The sequence below is a fragment of the Abramis brama genome, assembly GCF_963993115.1.
Source record: "Abramis brama genome assembly, chromosome: 10".
Taxonomy (NCBI): Eukaryota; Metazoa; Chordata; class Actinopteri; order Cypriniformes; family Leuciscidae; genus Abramis; species Abramis brama.
In genome coordinates this window covers 36313688-36339981 of record NC_139972.1, presented here as the reverse complement: position 1 = coordinate 36339981, position 26294 = coordinate 36313688, and the positions used below count along the sequence as shown (strand labels likewise).

General features: G+C 41.1%; 2 protein-coding genes across 4 annotated transcripts in view; one reads left to right on the top strand and one right to left on the bottom strand.

The window, feature by feature from the left end:
* bace2 (beta-secretase 2) overlaps positions 1–25495 on the bottom strand; it is a 38700-nt gene extending 13205 nt beyond the window's left edge. Inside the window, exons 1-2 of one of the 2 annotated variants that reach the window (XM_084126798.1) lie at positions 25354–25495; positions 25086–25166 (exon numbers count right to left, since the gene is read on the bottom strand). In XM_084126798.1, coding sequence (XP_083982924.1) covers positions 25086–25109 — 24 coding nt within the window. In that variant the 5' untranslated portion in view covers positions 25110–25166; positions 25354–25495. Of the gene's footprint in view, positions 1–4791; positions 5267–25085; positions 25167–25353 lie in introns of those variants that run through there. The other variant, XM_084126797.1, reaches the window with a different exon arrangement.
* Positions 25474–26294, top strand: part of dscamb (Down syndrome cell adhesion molecule b) — a 167209-nt gene continuing 166388 nt past the window's right edge. For both annotated transcript variants that reach the window (XM_084126795.1, XM_084126794.1), the window contains exon 1: positions 25474–25953. In XM_084126795.1, coding sequence (XP_083982921.1) covers positions 25911–25953 — 43 coding nt within the window. In that variant the 5' untranslated portion in view covers positions 25474–25910. The remainder of the gene's footprint in view (positions 25954–26294) is intronic.

Below are 26294 nucleotides of genomic sequence, written 5' to 3'. Positions count from 1 at the left end.
CCTGTGCACGGCCCTATTCAAGTTCCCCCACAGATTTTCTATGGGATTTAGGTCTGGGCTCTGGCTAACCAAGACAGCAACATAGTGTCGGCCCACATCTGGGCCGTGTGGAATCCATGTGTACCAGATGTGGGCCGGATCTGGGCCGACACTATGTTGCTGTCTGGGAGGCCATTTCTTTCTTTGCTGAAGCCATTCTTTTGTTGATTTAGATGTGTTTTGGATCGCTGTCATGCTGAAAAATAAAAGTTCTCTTCATTTTCAGTTTTCTCCCAACTGATTCTGAAATCACTGAAATCAACTGATTCCCTCCACCTTCACTAAATCCCCCAGTTCCAGTTGAAAGCAGCCCCGAAGCATGATGCTGCCATATCACCATGCTTCACCATTTGTATGGTGTTCTTTTGCTGATGTGCTGTGTTGTTTTTGCACCAAACATAACTTTTACAATTTCAGTCAAAAAGTTCAATCTTGGTCTCAGACAACAACACTTTTTTCCTCATTGTTTTGGAAAAGTGGATATATATTTTTGTAAAGATTAGCTGGGCTTGGATACAGATTTGTCACATGTAAAGATGTAGTGTTATAGTAGTGTGGATAATAAAATGTGGCTTCGTAGTCAGCCACAATAATGCAGTGTCTTTGAATTATCTTTATTTGGGAGCCTTTCTCAGCTAATATTGATATTAATTGTGATTAGTTTGATTAATTACTATATCACACAATTTTTATTTTGACCAAAGTTTTTAATCAATTGATAATCCCAAATCTGATGTCACCAAGTAAAAATATTTTAGTAGTTGATCAGAATTAACGTTATAAGAGTTTCTGGAAATATTGGATATGCGTAATATATATATATAATAAATTTGCATAAACTTTTAACAATAATATTATATATGACATTATATCAGAATGGTTTTCTATCTAAACAACAAAAACATTTAAGAATTGATTTTAAAATAAACAAATGCTTGATTTGAGTAGTCTAGATTACAAATTAGTCTGGGATCCATCCATCCTTCCTTCCGAACTTCCGAACACACCATCTATGTATCTTCATTTTTTACAAATCTTACAAATCTTTAAAAAAAAGATCACACATTTACAGAGTACCGAAAGCTGTACAAACAACTATCTTGTATTGTTTTAGTTTATATTAAATCTTTGTGCTTCAAATGTCAACCACCTAAAAACCATCAAACCCTGCTGGCACAGAGCCCTCCAATTTAGCCTCTCCACACATGTTCCTGTTAGCCAGGCGCTTGCGAGGCGGTCACAGCAGTTGGAATAATGTTGTTGGAGCGCTGGTTCAACGAGGGGGAACTAATGAGATAACAGAGCTGTGCCATCTCACCCAGTTGCCAAAGAGGCCATTATGGGCATTCCTCATCGTTAACGCCATCATAATATACACACAGATCTGCTCCACTGCACGGATCCTAACAGCTTATTTAAAAACACTTAAACTCTTGAACCTAGGAACGCATTTTAATGCCGTGTTTGAATTAAACATTATGGAAAATCTTCAGTTGTTATTAAGTAATGATTTTTAGATCTATTCTGAGGAGGAGGAATAAGTGAGAATGAAAGGCCCCGGCTATGTTTGAAATACAATACTACTGTACTGCATACTGTCTACTGTAATATGGGAAATTATACACATAGTTTGAAAAAAACAAAAAAACAGTTGTGTCCTAAATGATGCACTATACACTTAACCGTTGTAGTGTATGAATTTTATATGGTTATTTTGTCATTCAACAGAGTCTGAGCCACTCCCCTCCGCTTCCCTTGACAAACCTCGTCAGTGCCAATGTTTTGTCACAGGATGCACATTAGTCCACATAGTTTCACATTAGTAAGTAAACTGATAAGAACAAGCATTGGCCAATAATGTGTCTGCTTTGTATTTGCTTAGTAAAGTACTTCAGAAATAGAATGAAATACGTTTTTGTTTTTCTGAGCATAGCCTCTGTTTGTGTAGGGTGTGAAAGAAATTCAAGAGGAACAATCGTCTTCTGTTTAACTAGACCTAAGTTAAGCCTAAGTAAGCCGAAACTTGATCAGAGTTGCCCGTTATTGTGTGTAATTCCTCATTCCTTACCAGCTTTAACTCAAGACGATTATTGAGGACAAGTTTTCAGGCAAACAGCACAAAGTGCAACCGTTGTTTCGATCACGGTTGCAATCACATTCTTCAGTGGAGAGATAAATACCATAACAATAGTTTGAAAACTCAGGGGTCTTTCAGTATTAACAGTGGTGCTTGCCTTACAACTAATAAGTCTGGAGGATACATTAAAGGCCCACTGAAGTGCTTTGGATCGCGCAGCTTTGTTTGATGCGTTGACGTAATTTCCACTGAAACAGGAAGCTAAGGCGGGACATATTGAATGGCTCCTTCCCCTTTTCAAATAGCCAATAGCGTTTAGTTTACCTCACAGACTGCAAGTCGTACTTGACAGCGATATGGAAGCGAATCCGAGCGCTGATGATACGTTGGATTCAATAGTAGAGCTGTGAATAAATTCTAGCCGTTTCATTCTTAACCAACATACAGTTGGAAAACAGAATAAAACTCGAGCGTTTGAGCAGCCGAACACACATCTCCAACCCATATTGCTCCGTGACGTGTCAACGGTCGCTTTGGCCAGGTGGTGCTTATAGCATAGGGGGCGGAGCTTTAGATTCTAGAGAGCATTTGATTGGACAGAAGATGTAATGAGAAGCTGAAGTCCGCAGTGATGTCATAAAATCCCGTGATCCGAGAGACTAAGTTTTGAATGCTTGTATCTCCTAAATGCGAATTTTGTCATTGTTTTGGAACACACCAGCTTATAACCTTCATAACCTTAAGGCTAACATATTCATACTAAAAACTTTTTTTTTTATTTTATTTCAGGGGGCCTTTAAGGACAACTTCCTCACTATGGCAATGTTCCCGTCATGACTACTGGCTTCTTTCGGTAACATTAAGTGTGTCCGCAGCAGGGCCCTGGCACACACATACTCCCGCTGGTTCCAGGAATCGGGCCCCTTCCCTGCGCTCCTCCTCTCTGCGCTCCCATGGCTCCTCTGCTGGTGAAGCGGGCTCTAATCACCCCTATCGAGGTGGCTTAGCTAATTGGCAGGCGCTCTGTCACTGGGAACGCATCTGCTACCTGTTTGTACCAATTAGCAGATGTGAGCCACTCCAGTCCGACGCCTCCGCACATACGACAGATTCCGCAATTAGTGGCTCGTTTAGAAAGAGCGCCTCAATTAACATGAGTACCCTTAATTACATATTCGCAGAGGATGCGGGAAGATCCTGGCCTCTCGCAGTTCACCTCACTCATTCGTTTGTGATGAGATGAGAGAATAAACATGATGTTCAATGACACTGGAGATTTCATTACAATATTTCCAGAGAGGATTTATGATCACTTACAGTCAAGCTTCATTTTCTGAAGAGAGGAATGCAATTATAGTTACCAATTTCTGTTGTACAGTTCATTCAGTTAATATCCAGAACATATCCATGCAATTGTCGCTTCAGTTACGTGTGTGTGCTTTAATTATGAATCATCCCAAAACAAATGAATCACATTTCCAAATTTGGTCAGATTTCATATTTCAAAAAACAATATAATTTAGCAAAGAATCAAATGTATTGAACGATTAAAATAGTCAGGTTCGAAAACAAGGCTGTGAGATGTAGACGGTACAGTCCGATCACTTAAAACCTTTCACAATCAACACATCTAATATTAACCAAACACTTTTGATCAGAAAGAGAAATGGACAACGGCAACTGCGACTGGCCATAAAGCCTGTACAGACACACGCATCTCCTCCAGGCCCTAATCTGAGTCAGCTGCTCCGATGGAGGGGCCCGCTGTCATGTGAACCCATGTGAGTTGGCTCTTACTTATTCTCAGCACAAAGATCAAGGGCTCTTTGGCGCCCAAGGCGTCTCGTAGAGACTTTCACATCACATGCTTCTTGAACTGATTTGCTCTTAAAGGCTGAAACACTGCTCTGAGATCAGCCTGGCCTACAGTACCCCATCTAATCTGATGTTTTTGAAGCACAGTAACAGCTAATCAGAGATCAGCCGAGTTTTGAACGAGACTGTGAAGGGCAAACCACATGAAAACGGTTTAAAACACATGCCTAGAAATATCTGAATGTCATTTCATTAGATGATAAAATATCACATCATGCTGATGCTTTTCTTAGAACTACTGTAACTTCACTTTTCTTTTGCAATGTCTTTTACCTGTCCCAAGTTGTGTTTATGTGGATGTAAATGATGTCAGTTCCTCTCAGAGTAACCACAGGTGCAGTTCACCACAACTATGGTCATTTTCCAAGTCAAGTCATCTTCATTTATATAGCGCTTTTAACAATGTAGATTGTTCCAAAGCGGCTTTACAGAGATACAAGGATAGTTTAAAGTAACATATTTTCCACAAGTGTTTGACCTCCAGAAAGTGTCAAAACACTGTTTGCCCTAGTTTTGAACAGCATATGTAAAATGTAGCGCATCTGTTGTTGTGAAACGTGTGTGCTTGTGCTATATTTCTTATATTTCTTTATTAAATAAATAAAGGTTGGTTTGATATCTTGCTCGTGCGACTTAAATGTCTACATACTTTTGAAGAGGCTATGACAGAGAATCCAGTAAAAGTTACAATGTAAAACAGATGCCGAAGGGCTCTAACTGGAAACTGAAATGTTTTGACACTTTATGTACAAAGGAAAACATGAAAAAGATTGAGGTTTCAAAATGTGTAGGCTACATACCGTTTGTCCCGGAGTCCCAATGACCATCTCCATGTAATATCCCCTACCAGAGTCTCCTTTTAAATTATTGATCATGTCCAGAAAGTTGACGATGCCCGCTGGGTCTGACGCCAGGGACAGTCCGCTCTCCACTGCCTCTTCATTCTGTCGCAAAGGCCTGAGGTCCAGCTGCACAGACGGGTCGAAATTCCCAGCAAATATTTTCAGAGGTATTTGAAACACTGAATGGGACGTCCAGAAGGAGAGAGAAAGTAGCAGGAGACCGTAGTAGAGCCGCATCTCGCCAAACTTCACCTTGACAGACACTCAGCTTTGCTTCAAAGTGCAGAACTCTGTCATTGACGGCTGAAGTTCCATTCTGATTATTACTTATGGGAATAATCTTCGGCAGAGAGTGTGTGAACCAGACAGATGCCGCGGGGAAATAAAGTAGGCTATGTGTGTGTAATGTGTTCAATTGATAACTTCCTGAAAGAGCACATGACGGATATGACGAGCGTTCGCAAACATTCCAGGGCCAGAGGCGTTGGAGAGGGAAACACTATAGTATACTGGGATGTGTCTCAAAAGTTAGTGTAGCCTACTGTCTGCCTAGGCAGCATTTGTGGGCGGCCAGGCTGATAAATCTGATAAGATGAGAGTCAGTATAGGGGGGAAATCTTTTGGGGGGTAAATTTAATCTTCAGTCTAACGAGAAAATATGCACCATATTGATGATAACTATTTGTATTTTCTGAAGGAATATCTATCTATCTATCTATCTATCTATCTATCTATCTATCTATCTATCTATCTATCTATCTATCAGTCTGTCTGTCTGTCTGTCTGTCTGTCTGTCTGTCTGTCTATCTATCTATCTATCTATCTATCTATCTATCTATCTATCTATCTATCTATCTATCTATCTATCTATCTATCTATCTATCTATCTACCTATGGTAGGACACCCTGTGAACTTGAAGGGACCTGAGCATACACGTCATAAAAAAAATAAAATAACTAAAAAATAAATCTATATATACAGGGGCGTAGCAGTTTGGCCCCGGTCACAGGACCAAGGGGTGGGCCCCTCACAACACCAATATATATCAATATATCTTTGTGCCCCCCCCCCCCCCCCCCCCCCCCCCCTGTTACTCAGTTCCACTATTACCCACTATCTGACGCCCCTGTATATATATTACAATAGGCTACATGAGCAGAGTTATGCTCATAAATCTCCTCGCATTCGGGCCTTTGTCTTGCAGTACCGCTGATCGTCAGATGAGGGCACAGTACACCTCTCCTCACTCCTGACTAACCTCATCTAACAAGCTGTGCGGTAAATGAGGGAGATTATCGGAGTGAGCAGGCTAACAGTTTACAGTCCAAATCGCCTTTCCTGGAACATTGCTCCCTAATCTTCCACGAACCCTGATTGGAACAAGCCTTGAGGAGCAAGACAGAGAACCAGTCAGAGGTAAATGCACCAGCGTCCTTTTACCTCAAGACAACACCCATCTTCCTCCACAGAGCCACTGCCATTTTAACCCAGCACGTTCAAACACCTTTGTCTGGAAAGATGGTGGGTTATAGCATTTTATATTTGGTGTAGTCACCACAATCCTTGAAGAAAAAAAAAAAAAAATCATTATTAAAATACAAAACAATAAAAAATAAAATGATTTAAAATATATAATATTAAATATTTTTAGTAGAAAACCAAGTAAACTAGTAAAACATGTGACCAATTAATCATATTTATCTTTAACAATTACCGTAGAGTGTCTCCTAATATTTCATATTAAAAACTAATATTTAATTAAGGTTATTAACAGCATATGCTCGTTTCCTCTTATAACATCCCCCTCAGTCTCACGCCATGTTCACCCTGAAACTGACCACCTGTTGTACATTTCTGCCGCTCGACCTAAGACCTGTTCAATAGAGTAATCTGCAGGCCGAATTACTGAAGCATCTCTAAGTCCATAATGCTTGTCTTAGACGCAGTGCATCTGTTGGCATCTTGCATGGTGATATTGTGTAATTACAGGCAGGGAAGAGGAGCTGGACAATCTGGGATTAAGGGGGAAGGAAGGGATGTGTGTAGGAGTGACCTGTCCACATGATTTTGCTCTAGTGTTAATTTCCACCCTGGACCATTTAGTGTGCAGGTGATGGAGCAGCTTTTGCTGTGGGTTATTAAAGCAATGATCCAGTACCAAAAGTGGGCAGAGGAATTTCCAAAACACTAGAAGAAACTTACCACCCAGACAGCAACATGGTGTCGGCCCAGATCCGGCCCACATCTGGGCCGTGTGGAATCCACGTGTCGTCTACCAGATGTGGGCCGGATCTGGGCCGACACCATGTTGCTGTCTGGGCACCCTGCTCTAAGCAAAGTTTACTTTTTAGTTTCAGTTTAGTGAATTTATTGGCATGACAGAACTGTATATTTACCATATATATCCAAAGAAGTGCAGGAAATGGTTACAAGTAACTAGAAAAGAATAGTGTTAAATAAAATAGTCTAACAGTGTAAAAAAAATAAAGCATATAATCTAAAATAAAATAATAAAATATAATAAAGATATAAAGAAATTCAATTAAATAAATAAAACAGAAATAAATTCTAAATTCTAAATGGAAAAATTATTTAAACATGATAAATCTTATAAAATATAGTAATAGTGAATGGGGCTTGAGCTTTCTCTTATTTCCTCTCTTCTTCTTCTTCTCTAAATTCTCTCCGCTTTGCATGTATTCATTTTCCATCTGAATGTTTACAGCTAGTTTTATGTTGTTTTATATCTCCAGTGTGTATTACTTGCGTAACTGCTAAATTGAAGGCAGAGCGTTTCTGCTAAAAGCTTGTTTAAAGATTCATCATTAGTAACTGGTAAACTCTCACTGGCTATATGTATTTAAAGAAGAGTCTGTGAGCAACAAACACATCCAGTTGATTAGAAAATAACTTTCCTTGATATCTGAGAATCTTCACACATTTTCTCTTAAAGGAGTTTACTTTGAAGAACAGCTGGTCATGTACAGTAAATGTTGATATTACAGTAATTCAAGTCAAATTCTTCAAAATAGACATGTGTTATTTGATTACACCAAACTAGCTAGCTGGATTCACAAACACTGTGCAAGAAGTAGAATATGTTTAAACCAAAGATCACATTATGTCACTATTTTTCTCTCTATTTCCACTTCCTTCCATGGTAATTTAACCCAAATGAGATTGGGATTGTTTAGGAATAAAACTTGTAAGATCTTTTAAGAAAAAGAGTTTAAGATCAGATCTATGATATCCACATTAAGGAAGTTCAGAAGAAACATCCAGTACAAATTTGAGTCTATACGTTATAATTGAAAAATATAGGCCAATAACCTATTAACCATCAATCTCAGTTTTCTTCTGGGTTCATCTTCAGTCCTGTCTGTAATAAAGACGAAGAAGAAGAAGAAGAAGAAGCAGCTTTTCTTCTATTTTTTCTCCATGACTGCAGTCAATCACCAGAGATTCATTGGAGAACAAATGGAGACATTTGCACAAGTGTCATGCTTATCCTGATAAAGAGTCCAGTAATCTCAGTTGTCTCCTTAGGAGACTTTAAAGTCTCAAATGGCCTTGCCAAGATATCAAAGTCTACAACCAAACATAAGATTTCTTATCACATTAGTGATCCACCTTCATTGTATAGCTCTGTACTGTCTTCTCTTTGGATTTCTCATACTGAACCATATGAGAAACATCAGGAAAAGTTGATTTATTTTTCATTCTTTCTTCCTTACTTCCTTCCTTCCTTCCTTCCTTCCTTCCTTCCTTCCTTCCTTCCTTCCTTCCTTCCTTCCTTCCTTCCTTCCTTCCTTCTTTCTTTCTTTCTGCTTGTTTTGTACCCTACAGCATTCAGCTACAGTACACTAGGTTTCCCACACCCGAGTCTGTTGCGGTGTGTAACTGTCCGTACTGCAGTGAGCATCGCTGCACACTACACACTACTACACTACTGCTGACGACCCGCTCCGCTGGCAGGGTTAAGCTCACCGTCCCTGTACCTGCCAGCTTGCTCTCTTAAGGGGCATCGCCCGCTTGCCATCTCTGAGGTATCACCCTCGCCCGCCATCTGCGCCCCGACAGACGCTGGTGCGCCACACTGCGCCGCAGCTGTTCCCAGGACAGCGGGAGGTCGAGTGGTGAAGTCTTGCTGCCACCCTCGCTGCCTCACGGTGCCCCCTGGGGCCGGAGACGTCCTGCACTCGGCATCACAAACACCTTCTGTGATATGACCGCGAGGTGTGTTGATCACCAGCTCCTTTGAAAAGGAACTAGAGGACATAGAGGAGAAAAGGCCTAGAATCGCCATTAAAAGTTCAATCCACTTTTGGCTGCGTTCACAGTGCAGTCGAATCCGTTTTTTCCTCATGTGACACAGATGCGCCGTGGATGACAGTGTGTAAAATCCCTTTGAACCTTGACCTGACTCAATCTAACATGACACGATTTACTCTTGAAGAAGATGGAGGACGAGGAAAATAGACAGTTGAACGATGAGATGTTAGACCCAAGGGGTTTAGGTGTCTCTGGTTAGCATGGCCCTGTTAACCCCTGCCACAGTTAGGACAGAAAGAACACGTTTTGGTTTCACTTTATTTTGATGGTCCCTTTAACACACTCTGTTGACTATAAGTAGGGCTGGGTATCGAGTTTGATACATTTTAGGCACCGACCGAATTGCCTCAATATCTTTGAGTAATAAAAATGGTCTTGTCATTCGTTACCAAATTTCGATATCTTTGGGGTTAATATCGTCAACGACAGTGAGCACTAGTTTACGGCGGTTACGCCCAGAGACGTGGCTCACACGTGAGGCTGTATGGTGTAAGCGTCCCAACCCCGATAGATGTAAAAGATGTGGAAAAGATGAGAAGTGTGGCTATATTTCACCAGGCTTGATGCCGACAGCGCGCGATGCAATATTTACAACAATATAATTGTTGTCAAGACCGCCAACACGACAAATCTGATGAAGCACTTGACAGTGCACGGAATAAACTTAAAGGGATAGTTCACCCAAAAATGAAAATTAGCCCATGATTTACTCACCCTCAAGTCATCCTAGGTGTATATGGCATTCTTCTTTCAGGCAAATACAATCGGAGTACAATCTTCCAAGCTTTATAATGGCAGTGAATTGCTGTTTCTGTTTTGATGTCCATAAAAGTCCATCTATCCATGATAAAAGTCCTCCACACGGCTCCAGGGGGTTTAATAAAGGCCTTCTGAAGTGAAGCGATTTGTTTGTGTAAGAAAAATATCCGTATTTAAACTTAATAAAGTAAAATAACTAGCTTCCGGCCAAATGTGGATCAGTTTAGGAGATTCATCTGTTCGAAATCAGCCGCATTCAAAACATTTGGTGAATACCGTCACAATAAAGGCTTACTTTTTTCTTTTTTAAATAAAAAATGAGTGGTATTTGGCCTCAACAAACTTCCAAGGGGGCTGCTGGATGACTTAAATGTAAACTATAAATGCCTAAATACTAAAATTTTCCTTCAATAATGATTGTTTTTACTGAAGAACATTAGCCTGACTACGTCAGACTTCGTACTTCCGCTCAATTTCATTTAGCTTCTGTACTCAGTCTGAGACAGCGTCAGAGCTTTCCGTTTTCCTCCGGCCTGAAAACAGCCGGCCAATCAACGAACAGAGGGCGGGCTGAGAGCCGTGACGTAGACGCTGATTGTACCGTGGATGCGTAGATTTACTTCACATAATCTGCAAAAGTCGTTCACAGCCATGTTCACTCCGGTATTTCGCTCGATGGTTTTGTTTTCGCATCATACATGTGTTTACAGTGGAAGTTAGATGCGGCTGAGCATGCGCATAACACACGCCATAACCAAACGTTATGTGATTGGCTTATGGGTAACCAATGATTTTAAACTTCAGACAAGCGCCCCCCCCCCCGCGAGAAAAAAAACACTTTTCAATTATGCCATGCCAGACTCTGTCTACAAAGCAAAGCGAAGTAGCAGAGTTTGGTATTACCAGGCTAGAAGAACATAGCTTCTGGATTAACAAAATGAACTATTTAATTATTTTAGTATATTAATCTAATTAACCACATAGAAATGTGAAAGGCACACACCCAAGTTTAATACCTAGAAATGGAGGTTTGTTCAAATCTGCTAAAGCAATATGGATGCTTGCCTTTGAAAACATCAATAAATATTCTTCAGTGTCCCCTAAAGCAGCCTGCAGTTTCAGAGTTGTACATTTATTCAATCTTTAGAGGTAAAATCATATTCCAAAGAAATTGGCGCAATGCTGCAACAGACACAGTAGAATTACATTGTAGCCTCAGTGTGGTGGATGATGGGAAAGTGTCAGGTGTTATTGAACGCTGGTGTCTGTCCTCCCCCCGGAGGCTGAATGGATTCTGCCGAAATTATCACTGTCAAGGCCAATCCAATAAAGGTACAGCCTCTTCTATAAGCCCTCTCCCTTTCAGACATTTCCCTTTCCCTCTCCCATATAGAAACGTGTGTGTGTGTGTGTGTGTGTGTGTGTGTTAAATTTAAACCATGTGATCTGCTTCCCTCCTACCCAGTGTGTGTTGTGAGACAGTGTTCTGGTTCAGATAACAACGCTGTAATGAAACAAGGGAGCTCCCAGGCAAAGCACACACACACACACACACACACACACACACACACACTCACGATAGCTGTGCTGTAGTAGGGAATAAGAAAATGCATAGTGTGCTTTGCCCTTGGCTGCGTGCGAGTGATTGTGCATGGAGAACGGGGAATAGAGAACCGAGGAAGGAAAATAGGGGGGACTTCATACATTTTTATGACCGCACGAGATAAGGTCAGTTGTGTGCCATCGTTACTAGGCAACACTGCAACCCGGTATTGGATTGAGTTGTGAAGCTGAGCAGTCAAATTCACAAGCTTTATTGGACTCATCTTTATTATTTTATTTGTTTTACAGTTGCTCATGAGCAGAATGACACACTTGCTGGTCATTTAATCTAATTGTCAAACACAAAACGATATGCTGTACATCTTTTGTTGATCCTGGAACAACATTCCTGTCCAAAAACATAGTCCTAACCATATCCACTCCCCTAAACCTAACCCTACCCTTAACTTATCAGTAAAATCAGAGGGAAATGATAGTGAATAACACTGACGTAGAAGCACCTAACCCTGGTTGTAAACCTAAACTTGACATAAACTGTTAACTTGTCCCTCAAATCTGATAGGTTGATTGGAATGTTGCTCCAGTATCAACAAAGATGTTGATCCAGGAACATTTTGTAATTGGTGAAACCACATTAAGTGATGATCACTATAGCAGTCACTTTGATCTGGGAAGTGGCTCTGAAAGAGGCACATTTGACAACTTGTCCTGGGCTTGACAATAACAGTTTTGCCCACCAGCCACTGTGGCTAGAGGTTTCCCAAAGTTCCCAATTTTCACTGGCCACAATTTTGACATCGATACCATGGGGGAAAACTGACATATAGATATTTTTAATATTATCTCGTAATTTGGCAGTAGGTTTATTAGGCTGCTGTCACTTTAAGACCAAACACACAGATCCATACTGTTCTTTCTCAACTGTTTACTTTCACTTAAAACATAACCGACTGTGTTTACGTGAACACTCGCCAAGACCGGCATTTTGATATTATTTTATGTGTATTTGACTGTTTAAGTGCAATAAGCAGTGAAAAATAACTAAATTTACTGCTGAGAAGCGGCTTTATGTGCCGCACTTTGGGTGTGAGCAGAAAATCTGTGGGAATGAGTTAAATTTATGCACAATACACGCAATCCCACACCGAAATTCAAGCCCTGTAACATATTCATGTGATATTCATCCGGAGCGAATGAAACGAGTGAGAGGAGGCGGGTTTGTGAGTAACTCGCTGTCGGAGAGATGAGAGAGAGAGAAAACTTGCAGCTGGTTTTGTGGATCTGTTCTGCAGAAAATGAGTATTGGAAGCGTTTCAGATATTTCAGTATCGATATGTATCGAAAAATTTATATTTTTGACAACACTACATTGCACTTAGTTTATTAATTCAGATGCCTTTTTAAAAGACTATAATTGAAAAATTGATACATTATATATATTAAATTCAAAGTGACTAGTATGAGTGACAGTGTTACACGCCACTGCTGAAATACACACGCATTTGGCGGGTTGGCGGTGTCACATTCACCGTCTGTCATCGTCCTGTTCACTACAGTTCCCAGAATCCTCCTTGTCTCCACACCTGAACTCACTCCCTCAATTACCCACCTGTTCATCGTTATCATCATCTGCATCACCTGTCTTGTGTTCATCTGTGTCTGTATTTAGTTCCCCTCCTCACTCATGTCTTGTTCGGTTATTGTTTGTGCACCAGCACACTGTTACATGTTTTGTTTGGAGTTACCTCTTGTAAATAAACCTTTGTTATTTTTGTACTTCGCTTAGCATTGTCTTTTTCCTCACCCGTCAACGTGACAGGCGGGTGTTAATGTCAAGCCCTGAACCTGTTTACTACCCAGACAGCAACTTAGTGTCGGCCCAACAATGACGACACTATGTTGCTGTCTGGGTATGCCTTGATATCGTCAATTACTGGCAGCAGCATAGATGTATCATTTGGAACTTTTTTAGAACAAATAAAAATGGCTGTAAAGTAAATCAAAATAAGTAAATTAACTTTAGTGAAACCATGTCTTATCTCTACCAAGAGATAAAAGTATTGCATTGTACTCCAAATTTGATTTGGAAGTCATGCTGAAACCTGAGGTACCTTCATAAACAAAAAGTGTATTAGCATATTAACGTACTATTGCTATTTCAACATTATGCACTGTTTGTGAATTTTCTGTATGCGCCGAATACCTGGATGACCTATAGTTTTTGACAAAATGTGAAGTATTCAACAGAACACACCACCAAAATCCCTTTCAAAAGTCTGTTTCTCTCATCGCCTCCAGGCAGCTGTTTTGGTCATGCAAGACTCCTATGTACTGAAATCTCGAAAACGTCTAGCACTTCAACACTATATTTCAAATCAGCAATAAAATCTGATATGCTGAAAAAAAAGCGTATATTTCAGCTTGGTCCAGCCAGTGGTTGCAGGACTCTTTCGACATGTTGAGTTTCTACAGGACCTGGAGCGTCTACCAGCATCTGGTAGTGATGTGATGACGTTACCAATTGCCGATTGGCTATTTCATTTAGAAGGCGGGGCTTCCTTTTACTATTGCGTGCTGCGGTTGCTCCCATTCATTGAAATTGGAGTGAACCGTCTTGACATACACCAAAATACTGTATCCCAAAGTGTAATGCACAGGATTTGCAATGTATGCAGTTTAACAATTTAACCAGAAGTAATTCCTTTCACAATTTTTATTTATTTGGGATACAGTATTATTTTACTAAACCAGGGGTTCCCAAACTTTTTTGTTGGACAAACCCTTCAGACATATTATTATGTAGGCCTATTAATTATCATCATCATCATCATTTTTTATCAATAATAATAATGTTTTAACTCTAATTATAAAAATGAAGACAGAAATATATGTCTGTTGTTAATTACAATCACATCATAAAATGAAAAATTAATATTTGATAATAATTGTAATGATTATATTTTTCATTACAAGTTACAATATTAATATTTATATCTTAAATTCTTCACTTCCAAAAGTTCAAGCCATCGAGATTTTAAATCCTCAGGCTTTTAAATTTGGCACATTATGGCACAGCCCCATATATTTATTTTAATTGTACATTTGATATAATTAATCATTAGCAGATTTTCTCGCGAACCCCATTTGGGCTGCACTCACAACATTTAAGATAATTCAGTTCAAAATATATTTTTGGTTAAAATTTCCATCTTTCCAAGATGATAAATGAACAGCACTCAGATGCAGATGATCTGTATATATCACAGCCATTCGGTTATTGCCCTGTAATGTTGCTAAAGTGTGCTGTGTGCTGAAACTGGGGAAAACACAAAGCACACAGCCCTGTTCTGTTCTTGTCCCCCCCAACCCCGCCTTCCCACCACTCCCTCAACATTTCCCTCTCTCTCCTCCCCTCATTCTAGCATTCTAACCCTCTCAGTGCCCTAGTTTAGTACTTCAAGGTTGGCCACATATATTCTAGCCCATGCCTTCTGGCCAGCCAATGGCAGGCGAGCAGCGGTTGCAGTGTAAGGGTGGGGCTGTCGTGTCACACAGCAGCGCAGCGAGTGGCCAGTGGGAGGCTTTGAGGATGGTGGTCGCTGCCACGGGTGTGGGATGCTTGTTTTACTGTGGCAGGTCACATCAGGGAAGAACCTGAGAAGAATAGACGGCGTGTGTGCAAAGAGCAGACATTACAGAGGCTGAGAGCCGAAAATTGACTGGCTGGTTCATCGTACGTCTTCAGCATGTAGGGAAAGGCATTCAAGAATATTGTAAGAATAGAATTAGGAATTAAATGTAATACAAATAAACTCACTCGTGAAAAATCATTACTATACTGTCAGGGTTATTATAGTTAACTAAAACTAAAACCACAAATCATTTCCATTACTTAAACATTAACTGAAATAAAATGAAATATAGCAAATCTTGTACTTTCTTTTGCATTTAGATTGATTTGTGCCCGGTTTCACTGATAAGGCTGAAGTCTAGTCCCAGACAAAAATGCATATTTGAGCTGTCTTAACTGAAAGCAACTTGTCTCAAGATGCACACAAACAATGTTTTTTTTTCTTCTTTTTTCTAAGGCATGTTTATAAAAGCTACTTAAATGTCTTAATTTAACTAAGGCCTAATCCTGGCTTAATCTAATTCCTGTCTGTGAAACAAGGCCTTGATGTACTAAAATAGCTCAATTTAAATAAAAAGCTATAAAAACTATACAGACATATTTACAAAGACACCTGTAAAAATTACAAACACACAACAAAATGACTAAAACTTTAAAATTAAAACAGAAAATATAAAAATGCAAATGCATTCAAAATATTAATAAAAACTACAGAAGTATCTCAATGATACTAAAATAACACTGTACCATATGCTATATTATATACTATTTTCTGGTTTTAAAAGTTAATTCTATTAAAAATACAAACTAATTCAATCCTTAAAGTGACAGTTCACCCAAAAATGAAAACCGTCTTTTTCAATCCTATGACTATTTATGTCACAAACGTCAAGGTTGTTGTTTTCTATACAGCAAAGGTGGATAGTAACTGTCTTTAAAGCACCAAAACACACACACACACACACACACACACACACACACGCACGCACACACACACACACACACACACAAAATCCATAGACTTGTGCACTATTTTCAATTCTTGTAAAACTAAATAACTTTGTGTAAAAACAGTCAAGCTGTTATTCACTAAAGATCTTTCCCTTTGCAGTACACATAAAATCTCATTCACGACTGTGCATATTCAAAGAACGTGACACATGTGAATATTTTAAAGTGAATGCAACCTGGACATTTTGCATTATGAGTGTTCAAGACAATTGTTTGGAGACTATCATTAGTGTTGTTTGCTATTGCAAGCATCACTATTTACAGTTATTATAAGTAGGTATTATAAGTTGCATGACTCATTCAAATATGCATAACTCATTCTGGTTGTGAATGATAGCTCAAATCACATGGCTATTACTATACTAAGCATGTGGGGGGAAAAAACAAGAACATGACTTTGCCATAACACACTCTGGCACATCCTAGCAAATACCATCCTAGCATTGTGCATCTTCACGTTTTTCTTAAGAAAATGTAAAAAAAAATGATATGTTTGGAATTCTTTTTGGTGCCTCCAGTGGCAAAGAAATTACACACTTCACCTTTAACTGACAACAATATTCCCAATTATTCTAATGAAATGCCTATTCCCTATTCATGAAAGGACAAAGTCAGATTTTAGAGACCCTTTTCAATTAAATGATCTTATCACTGTAGACTTTGAGCTGACTTTTAGCTCAATAATGTTACAGACTGTCTCCGTCCTGTCAGGCTCAGTCAATCTGCCCTTGTCCCAAAGGTCATCTCTCTCCTACAAGCACAAACTCTGCTCTGATAGAGACAGCACGTCTGCAAGACTTAAAGGAATAGTTCACCCCAAAATGCACCCTTATGCGGCTGAATAAGTTCTTTATGCACCATTTCCATATAAACAATCTTAAAAAAAAGTATGATTTACACACTCCAAAACATATTCCAGGTTCTCTAAGGGCCATACAAAGCTTGCCTGGCCTACGTTCGTATCAAAGATAAAAAAATGTTATATTACCACACACAATACCCAATACCACAGTGATTACGTTGCCATGGCATTTCTAATATTTGTTATCAGTAAAACATATTCTGATGAACAGCGGGACATAATGGCTTAGTGGGTACCACTATTGCCTCACAGCAAAAAAGGCCCTGACTCACACGGGAACCAGCCTGTGATGGTTGAGGAAGCCGCACATCCTCTGAATGCGCCACACTGACCTGAACATGAGGAGGTGGTAAGTCTGCATCCATTATGATTCAGCTGTGAGCTACGTGACTCTATGTGAGCTCTCTCTATGAAAATTAGGGTACCGCTGCCACTTGGGTGAGTGGTGGAACCAAAAGAAAAAAATAACACAGATTCTCCACCTGGCCCTCCACCGAGGGAAGGAGCGGTGCATTCACCATCTCCTGGGAAAGAGCAGCTCCTCTCACCTCTGGGTCATTGTATCAGGGATGCATCGAAGCCTTCTTGGGGTTTTGATGCTCACCTGACGAGTGGGCTGCATCACCTTCCCGCAGGTAGCTCAACGCTGCAGCCGGGCTGTGGGCTCGGGCTGCGGGCCCGGGCTGCAGAGGAGCTGATGTGGCAGCCACAGACGGACACCCTCGGCGACGATGACCTCGGCAGCCTGTAGGGGGCAGTGGAGGGAGGGAGGATGTGTTTAATCACCACTGTCTGCTTCTGGACTGCCGAGAACTGCTGGGCAAAATCCTTGACGTTGTCACCATAGAGGCCACCTTGCGAGATAGGGGCGTCAAGAAAGCGGACTTTGTCGACCTCCCTCAACTCAGCAAGGTTAAGCCAGAGATGGCGCTCATGGACCACCAGGGTAGAGATCGCCTGTCCGAGAGCCCACGCTATGACCTTCGTCACGCAGAGAGCGAAGTCGGTTGCCAAGCAATTCCTGCATCAATCCCGGCTCAGAACTTCCCTCGTGCAGCTCTTTCAGAGCTTTGGCCTGATGAACCTGCCATGGCATGCAGAGTGGAGGCGGCCTGTCCAGCAGCACTGTAAGCCTTTGCTGTTAGAGATTAAGCATAATGCCTGGCCATTGAGGATAGGGAGGGTGGAAGAGCTTGTGAAGTGGGACCGGGTATTGAAAGGTGCCCTCCTTTGTCAGCTCGTCATGCACTTCCAGGAAGAAAGGCACTGGGGCTGTGACTTGGGTTCTGAATCCAGATACCAATCAACCAGATGTGAAAGCTTGGAACAGGGCGGAGGATTCCACTTCAGCCCGATGTTCATGGCGGCCCGGGCAAGCATGGCTGCCAACTCTGCATCAGACTCAAACTGAGCTTCTGCACCTGAGGGTGGGAATCCAGCCATGTCCTCAGGAAAGCACTGGAAAGCACAAGCCCACCCTCTGATGCTGCAATCGATAGTTCTCCATCATCTGGAGCCCCAAATGAGCAATCATGTGTGCTATGTGATGCACCGTAAAAGTCATCCGGGAACTCCACCGGGCAAAACGTACAAGACGAAGCCTGTGGGGATTGACCCGGCAGAAACATCACAGAAACATTTGACAGTCATGTTTTCGCAATGAGGATATGAGCCATACAAACACTTGAGACAGCAATCATGACTGTCCGAGGCTGAAAGATTTTGACCGCATCTAGAAACGCAGGTGGAAAGACATCTTTAAAAAGACACTCTCCGTCTCTGTTCGAATTTATTATATGAAATCTTGAGGAAGACAACATCAAGTCTGACTCTCCTGAGCCAGAGCTGACCGCAGAATCTGTCCTGAGGTCCGAGCCTGCCTCAGGTCCATTCTGGAGTCAGTGCTGATAGACCAGTCCACTCCAGAGCCAGAGGAGAAGCTGTGGCTCATTGATTTGTGGTCTATGGAGCCAGTCCCTACCAAAGTTCCCAGCCCAGAATTCTCTCCTCCTCAGCCTGTCCTGTTGGGCTTATTGGATGAACTGGTCCCATTTTTTGATTCCATGTCTACTTCATTATTTCCCTGTACAGAGACCTTAAGCTTAGGAAAAGTGCTTTATAAATAAAATGCATTAATATTATTAATTATTATTATCTGGAATCATCCCTCACCCGTTTGCCCCGCCCCCTCCGCTGGCTCCATCCACTTCCCTGGATCCACCTTCTCTACTGGTGCTGGTCACCTGCTCGGCTCCTCTCTCTCTGCTGGCTTCCTTCAGCTCTTCTGCTCCGCTTTGGGCCTCTCTAACACCAGTTTGGCCTTGTGAGGTGGATTCCCTGGCTGCACCTCAGGCCTACGGGCCCATGACTCTACCTTGGCTTGTTAGTCCATTGACTCCGCCTTTGCCCATCAGCCCTCGGGCTCCCTCGATCCTCCAGCTCCGCCTTGGTCCATCATCGTCCTGGTTCAGCCGTGGACTTCTGGGCCTCCGGATGCGCTTCAGCCCTCCATCCCTTCGGCTCTACCAGGCTCCTCCTTCCCTCAAGTTCCTAAGTGCCTTCTAGGAGGGGGGAGTTATGTAAGAGTTGTCATTTTGTTCTTGTGTTTCTGTTTCTTGTATTCCCTTTCAGTTTAGTCCCTGAATTCTCCCTAGTTAGTTGCCTTATGGCTCGTTTCCACTGAGCGGTACGGTACGCATTTATTTGCGTTTCCACTATCAAAAGTTGTGAATGGTACCAAAATGCCGAACCGTACCGTACCACTTTTTAGGTACCCTTCCATTGGGGTACCTAGCACAGTGGTACGGTACTAAAAGGTGGAGCTAGACTCACTGCAGGACGTTGATTGGTTGACAGAGAATCGTCACTTGCGCGTGCTACAAGGGGAATGACAACATAAGAAGCGCCATTTTTTAATATAGAGTTTAATATAATACTACTGTTACTGTGTCACGAAATGTAATTTTAAGAGTTTTTCAGGCGAGAATGTAGTTGTTAAAAGCTCAAATCTGTGGTTTATTTATAAAGATGATATTTTTTCCCCCGGTTGTGATCCATGGGATCAGCGGGCGCTCGGCGCTCATGTTTCCCGGCTGGATGAGCCTTTCCTCGGCTAGTTCTTCTGACGTTCGCCGCTGACTCCGACGGTAGTGGTTAAACATGAGATATAATTCGTCTTGTGTAGACCTGACGGGCGATCTTTGGTCTCGTGAATATATAATTCGTTTTGGCTGAGGGCTAAGTTTAGTTTCATATTATAGGCTATTTGTATTTAACTTTACTGTTGTAATGTTAGACTAGAGCGCTGCATTTGGATATCTGACTGAATTGTTTGCTTTATTTCTTATTGTATAGCTTCTTGTACCTTTTACTTAAACTTTTATATTGGCTATTATTGATAAAACTGAAATTTTACAAAAAGAAATATGGTTTCTTGTCATTTTTTTTATTACAAGATTATCACTGATGTTTATTGCAACATTTGTCTGGAATATGTTTAATTTTTTTTATTTAAACGAAAAGAGGTAACGGTTGTGTTTTAAATTTCGTTTTGTTATAGAATAAAGTATAACGTGCAGTGAATCAATATGCGTTGTGCACGAACCACATTTGTGTCCCTATAATGTTTAATTTATTTAAATGAAAACGAAAAGAGGCAGAGTGGTGTTTTATAACATATTTCGTTTTATTGTTGCTTAATGTACATACAGAGTAACAGAGATAACCGGAGTAGCAGAGCGAGCTGAGTGACGCTTTTAAGAACGTGCTGTACCATTTGCATGTAGGAGTCGCACATGGCAAGTGCAAACTTTGCATACTTGATATTGAGAAAAGCCTAATGTCGGCGCTTGTCTTCTTGTGACAAACATGTCGAGGAGCAAGAACAAGATCTGCTGTATGTCATCCATTGTAGTTTACTATGTTCTTCTTCGCGCGAAAATGACGTCGATCGAAACACCACGCCTATCAAGTAAGGGTACTGTTGGCAGTGGAAACGCTAGCCAGATCATGGTTAACAGACCCGAACCGTACCGTACTGTCCCGTACCGTACCGCACTGCTCAGTGGAAACGAGCCATTAGTTACTAATTAGTTTCACCTGTGTCTTTTCTAGTTTCCTTTGTTTGCCCTGTGTATTTTAAGCCCTGTGATTAACCCCAGTTAATCCTTGTATGTTCTCATTTGTTCATGTGTGTTATGCAAGTCTCCCAAGTTCCTAATATTAACTCTCCATTGACCTCCTGCATGCTGTTTTTGTTTGTCTACTCCTGAGACTTCTTTGTGCTCTTTGGCTACCACCCTACCTTACGTTTACATTCTTTTTATGTAAAAGTTATTATTATTATTATTTACAGTGATGCCTATAGTAAATGTCAAACCCAAAAGAGCCATTCTTGTACAGTGGGAGAGGACAGGGAAAAAAAGCTGTCTCCTGAGCCAATCAAATAACATGGGTTCACAAGACCATCAATTTTAAAATTACCAACACATTTTTAAATGAATAGCAACACGTGAAATAGTTAAATAGGACATTAGATGTTTTTGAATCTGTTTTTCAATCTATACTTTCATCTACACTTGGCAAATGTCTGTCCATTATGCGTGTTCTGGTCCCTCATTTGTGCTGCTCTAAAAGCAGCTGTTAGTCTACATTCATACAAACACATCACATTAAATTTCTTAATATTGTCTCCAGATAAGACCAGAAACATGAAAACATGTAACTTTTGAAGGAGAGATAACTGTTAAAAATGATATGTTTATTTATTTATTTATTGTAAAATAAATTATGGCTTTATTAAGATATTTTTAGTTTTAAGTCACTCAAAACAGTGTGCTAAGACTGTGTCAGTGAAACCGTTAGTTTGGGAGGAAGTTGAGGGCTGAATTGTGTTTGCACATACCAGATATTGCCAGTCAGTTTGTTGTGAATTAAGTTATAACTGATGTTACATCAGTCATTTTAAGTCTCCCCTTAAGTATAGCATGTGTAATGTAGCAACATGCCTCTGACACAACTCGCATAAAAGGTGTCTGTTACACACTTTAGCAATTCATTTTCCATTCTAATTCTACTTTTGTGTTGCATGGAAAAAAATAACTACATACAAGTTTGGACTGACACAAGGGTTGATTAAATAATGACGATCTGTAAGGTGAATTCTGGCTCTTATGGGCATGTATTTGAAAATGGCGCATTAGTGACAGTACAGCCAGCGGATAACTTTACATGTTGTTATATTTAGTTCTCAACACGTGCCTCATGTCTTTATCGCCACTATTGTTTAAGGTAACAAAAGAGATCATATGGCGTTGCTGTAGACGGATCTATTCCTGGCTAATGGGCAACGTAGTGAAAGGTAAACCTGATCCTCTGCAGGATGTCTGGAAGTCAGCGGGCTGACATTTGGCCGCCGATAGACCGGTGTGTGTTTGGTTGTAAGGGAACACTAGGCCTCAGTGGAGTTGTCAAAACAAAGGGGCCGCTCTCACCAGGACTGACTTACTGACTGTCAACTTGCGTATGTGTATACTGAAGTGGCTGATTATGACAAAGGAGTGGAATACCTTGATGCGTGTGAAAGAAAAAAAAAACGTTGCTCCTTTTCTGGACCTTTGGATACACCTTTACTGATCAGCAGGTTCAATAGTGTTAAGGGCCAATAAGGCATTTAATGCCAATAAGGCATTTATTTATGACTTTAAAAAGTAAGGGGCACAGTGACTGAAGAAGTCAGTCGCCCCCTTCCAAGCCCCACCCCAGGCTCGCTCATGACGCCGACACTGTTATTATTGCATACTGCTTTATAATGTACTGGGGTGCAAATACTATCTGCCACTATTTACACCAGTGTTTCCCAACCCTGTTCCTGGGGGCACACCAACACTACACACATCTTACACATCTAATTCATCTCATCAGCTCGTTAGTAGAGACTCCAAGACCAGAAATAGATATGTCAGATGATGTAGACATCCAAAATGGTGTACCTCCAGGAATTGAGTTGGAAAACACTGATTTACAGTATTAAGTATTTATAAAATCTAACTACTATTTACACTACTGGGACAGAAAGTCCTGCTATTTTGCATCTATCACAATTTGCACTTGTTGCACTCGTCATTGCTTGTATTGTGATTGAATGTTACCTTCATGCCTCAACTGTCGGGTTCGCCCTGGCTTCCTGAACTGTCGGGTCCGCCCTGGCCCCTTGAACTGTCAGGTCCGCCCTGGCCCACTGAACTGCTGATGCCACCCTGGAGGCTTCATAGCCTGCCAGGTCCGCCCACGCCATGTCACGGCCCAGGCCTGCCCACGCCATGCCACGACCCAGGTCCGCCCACGCCATGCCACGACCCAGGGCCGCCCACGCCATGCCACGACCCAGGTCCGCCCACGCCATGCCACGACCCAGGTCCGCCCACGCCATGCCACGACCCAGGTCCGCCCACACCATGCCACGGCCCAGGCCTGCCCACGCCATGCCACGACTCAGGTCTGCCCACACCATGCCAGAGGGGTAAAAATTCCTATCTGATTGAAGTTAAATGACAGAATCAATAGAATATGGATTGCAGAAGAATAATCTTATTACAATGTTTATGGTTTATTTTGTTTCAGTATTTCTTAAGTGAATATTATAAACAAATATATACTTGTGCAGTGATGTTGTAATTTTCATTGAGTAAATAAACATAAAAAATTATTGATTAGGGTTCAGTTTGGGTTTAAAGCATTGGGTGAAGAAGGACAAGACAAAATAACAGTATCAGTGTATCTTACAGAGGAGGGGTGTCTAAATGCATGTAAAGGGGGTGCCCCAGGATTCAGTACTTGGTCCCGTCCTCTTCTCGATATATAGCCACAGGCCACATCAAAAAGACCATCCAGTCATGCATGTAGTATCTGGGAGATGTTTAAATAATTGCCATCTTTGCAGTCACTTTAATAGCATGACATTTAAATGCTCTAACATGATCTACTCCAACATGCATACAGTGTGGCCATAAAACAGGACCGTTTATGCTAATGTTAGCTCTAGCCCCCTTGATGAAGTGCTGAGAATTCAATGCATATTTATTTTGGTATCAACACCATTAAATGGTGAAAATGTTGCAACAGCTAAAGTCAACAAAATGGGCTTAATATACATCAGAAGAACATTTTCCAGACAGTTGAGCTTACAGAATTGGTATCTCACAAGACCTCATCTACGTCACAGAGATTTGTTGCTAATAGAAGGATGCAGAGGTGAGGTGTTGTTTTGGGCCACAGGTGTAGGCTACTGTACTTAAATTGTTTTATAGAGCCAATGGTGCATACTTTTATCAGTCTGCTAGGAAAAACTGAACATGTACAGATTCACAAGCCATCACCATTTTCTTTTTTTTTCTTTTTTTCTAAAATACTTTATTTATTTCCCAAAATTCTGAATTTATTTTACTTTCAATTAGATAGTTTCTGACATCATATTTAGAAAAGTCTTGTTTCTTGTGCATACAGGCTTTGGTATTTGTAACATACTCTTCTATTTTGCTATTAATAAAACAGAACATAACAAAAAACGTATACAGGCTTTGTCAGGCACAACAGTTTAACTAAATTAATTTTTAAGAACAAAAACTGTTATCAGTAATTTACAGAAAAACAACGTCTATATTCATACGAGCATAGTAATGTGGCGCAACGGCTGAAGTAGTCTTTCAAACAACATAACATAAATTAATCAAGATTTGTTATTTACTAATACTAGCCTGCAGCATTAGCAGCTGGTACATTTTCATTTTAATGGGCAGAACATGCATACGGCTCTGAGTAAAAAGGTAAGTTATCGATGTTTTCCAAAAGTGAAAGACTATACATTTTAAATCCGCTAAAAGTTTATTCTGTGACCTTTAAAGAATGCTCTAGCATATGTTTTTAAATCTTACACCCATTGACGATAACACGACAAAATTACAGTTTGGTTAAAAAAAGTTCAATTTTAACAAACCTAGAAATGCACGGAGAAGGTCTTTGACACGTTGATAACTAAGACTCGCGAGCTAAGACAGCGCGCGGGACTTTTTCCCGCGTTCATACTAAGTGCGCACCTGAAATAGGTGTGTCCTCCTCATCCTTCATCCTTCAGAGGAGTGTCTCGGCTCCTTTAAGGCAGTGAGCAGTGAGCCAGGCTGTGGAGGCAGGAGAGAGAGAGAGAGAGAGAGAGAGAGGGTTATTCTCTAATGCTCTGAGGCAGAGAGGGTTAGCAGCACACGAACCAATGCGATTAAAGCGCCACGCAGGAGGAAGATGCGCCTGCTTGCAGCCTGCTGGACGGCGAGAGGTGCTCAAGAAGATGGTCTGACTCTGGGATCTCACCTTTGTTCCTGCCGCTTCAGCTTTTCCGGACTTTCTTTCCATTCCCATTTCTGATTAAACATCTATAATTTATACTCCCCTGTTTAGTTCCTTTTCTTCCCTTTTTTTTCAAAAATACTTGGTTCCCCTTGGTTTAAATGAAACGCTTGAACGGCACCGTTGCTTTTGCTTTGAAAGTTTTCTTTCTCCTCCCGCATCACCATCTGCTCCGTTGAAAGGCGCTCCTGAATCAGCATCGCACCTGCATCCAGCATCCAGCATCACCCCCCACCCCCCCACCCTTGAAGCACAGCAGCATCCGGAGAGCATCCGAGCTTTAACCAAGACAATCACACTAGAACATCCGCACATCCTTCATGCGCAACGTCCGGGCGCAAAAGCGCGCACATAATACGCACGGTGGAGATCCTATCAAGTCATTGGCACAGGAAATCTGGACTGGCTTTTGTTTTAACCTTACTGTTGGCATTCTGACTGGGGGATCAGGAAAAAGCTGTGGACAAAGTGTGCGGAGTGAAAAGAGGAAAATCTAGCTTGGGGATTGAACGCAGCAGGGCATGTGGATATTGGCATTTCTCTTTCTCCAGAGCATCCTGAATGGTTAGTCTTAATTTTCTTATTCTTTATAATTTCAAACTTGATTTACCCTCATCAGGACATTCAGGAAAAGGTGTACTGTATGCAAATTAATTTCAAGATTTTTAATGGTGTCATGGGGGTCACCTATAGGCTGGGAGAGTTTCCCTCCTCTAATCATTTATGAGGGAAAAAAACACACCTTACATTAGTCACATTATGGCCTTGATGATGCCAGCACTATATAAGCACTGCGTACTGCAAAAAGCCTCATATAATGATTCCTGTGCACACACACACACACACACAGGGGCCACCGGCAGGTATTGCACAGGTTTCTTGTCGTTTGTTTTACGCATGGGAAG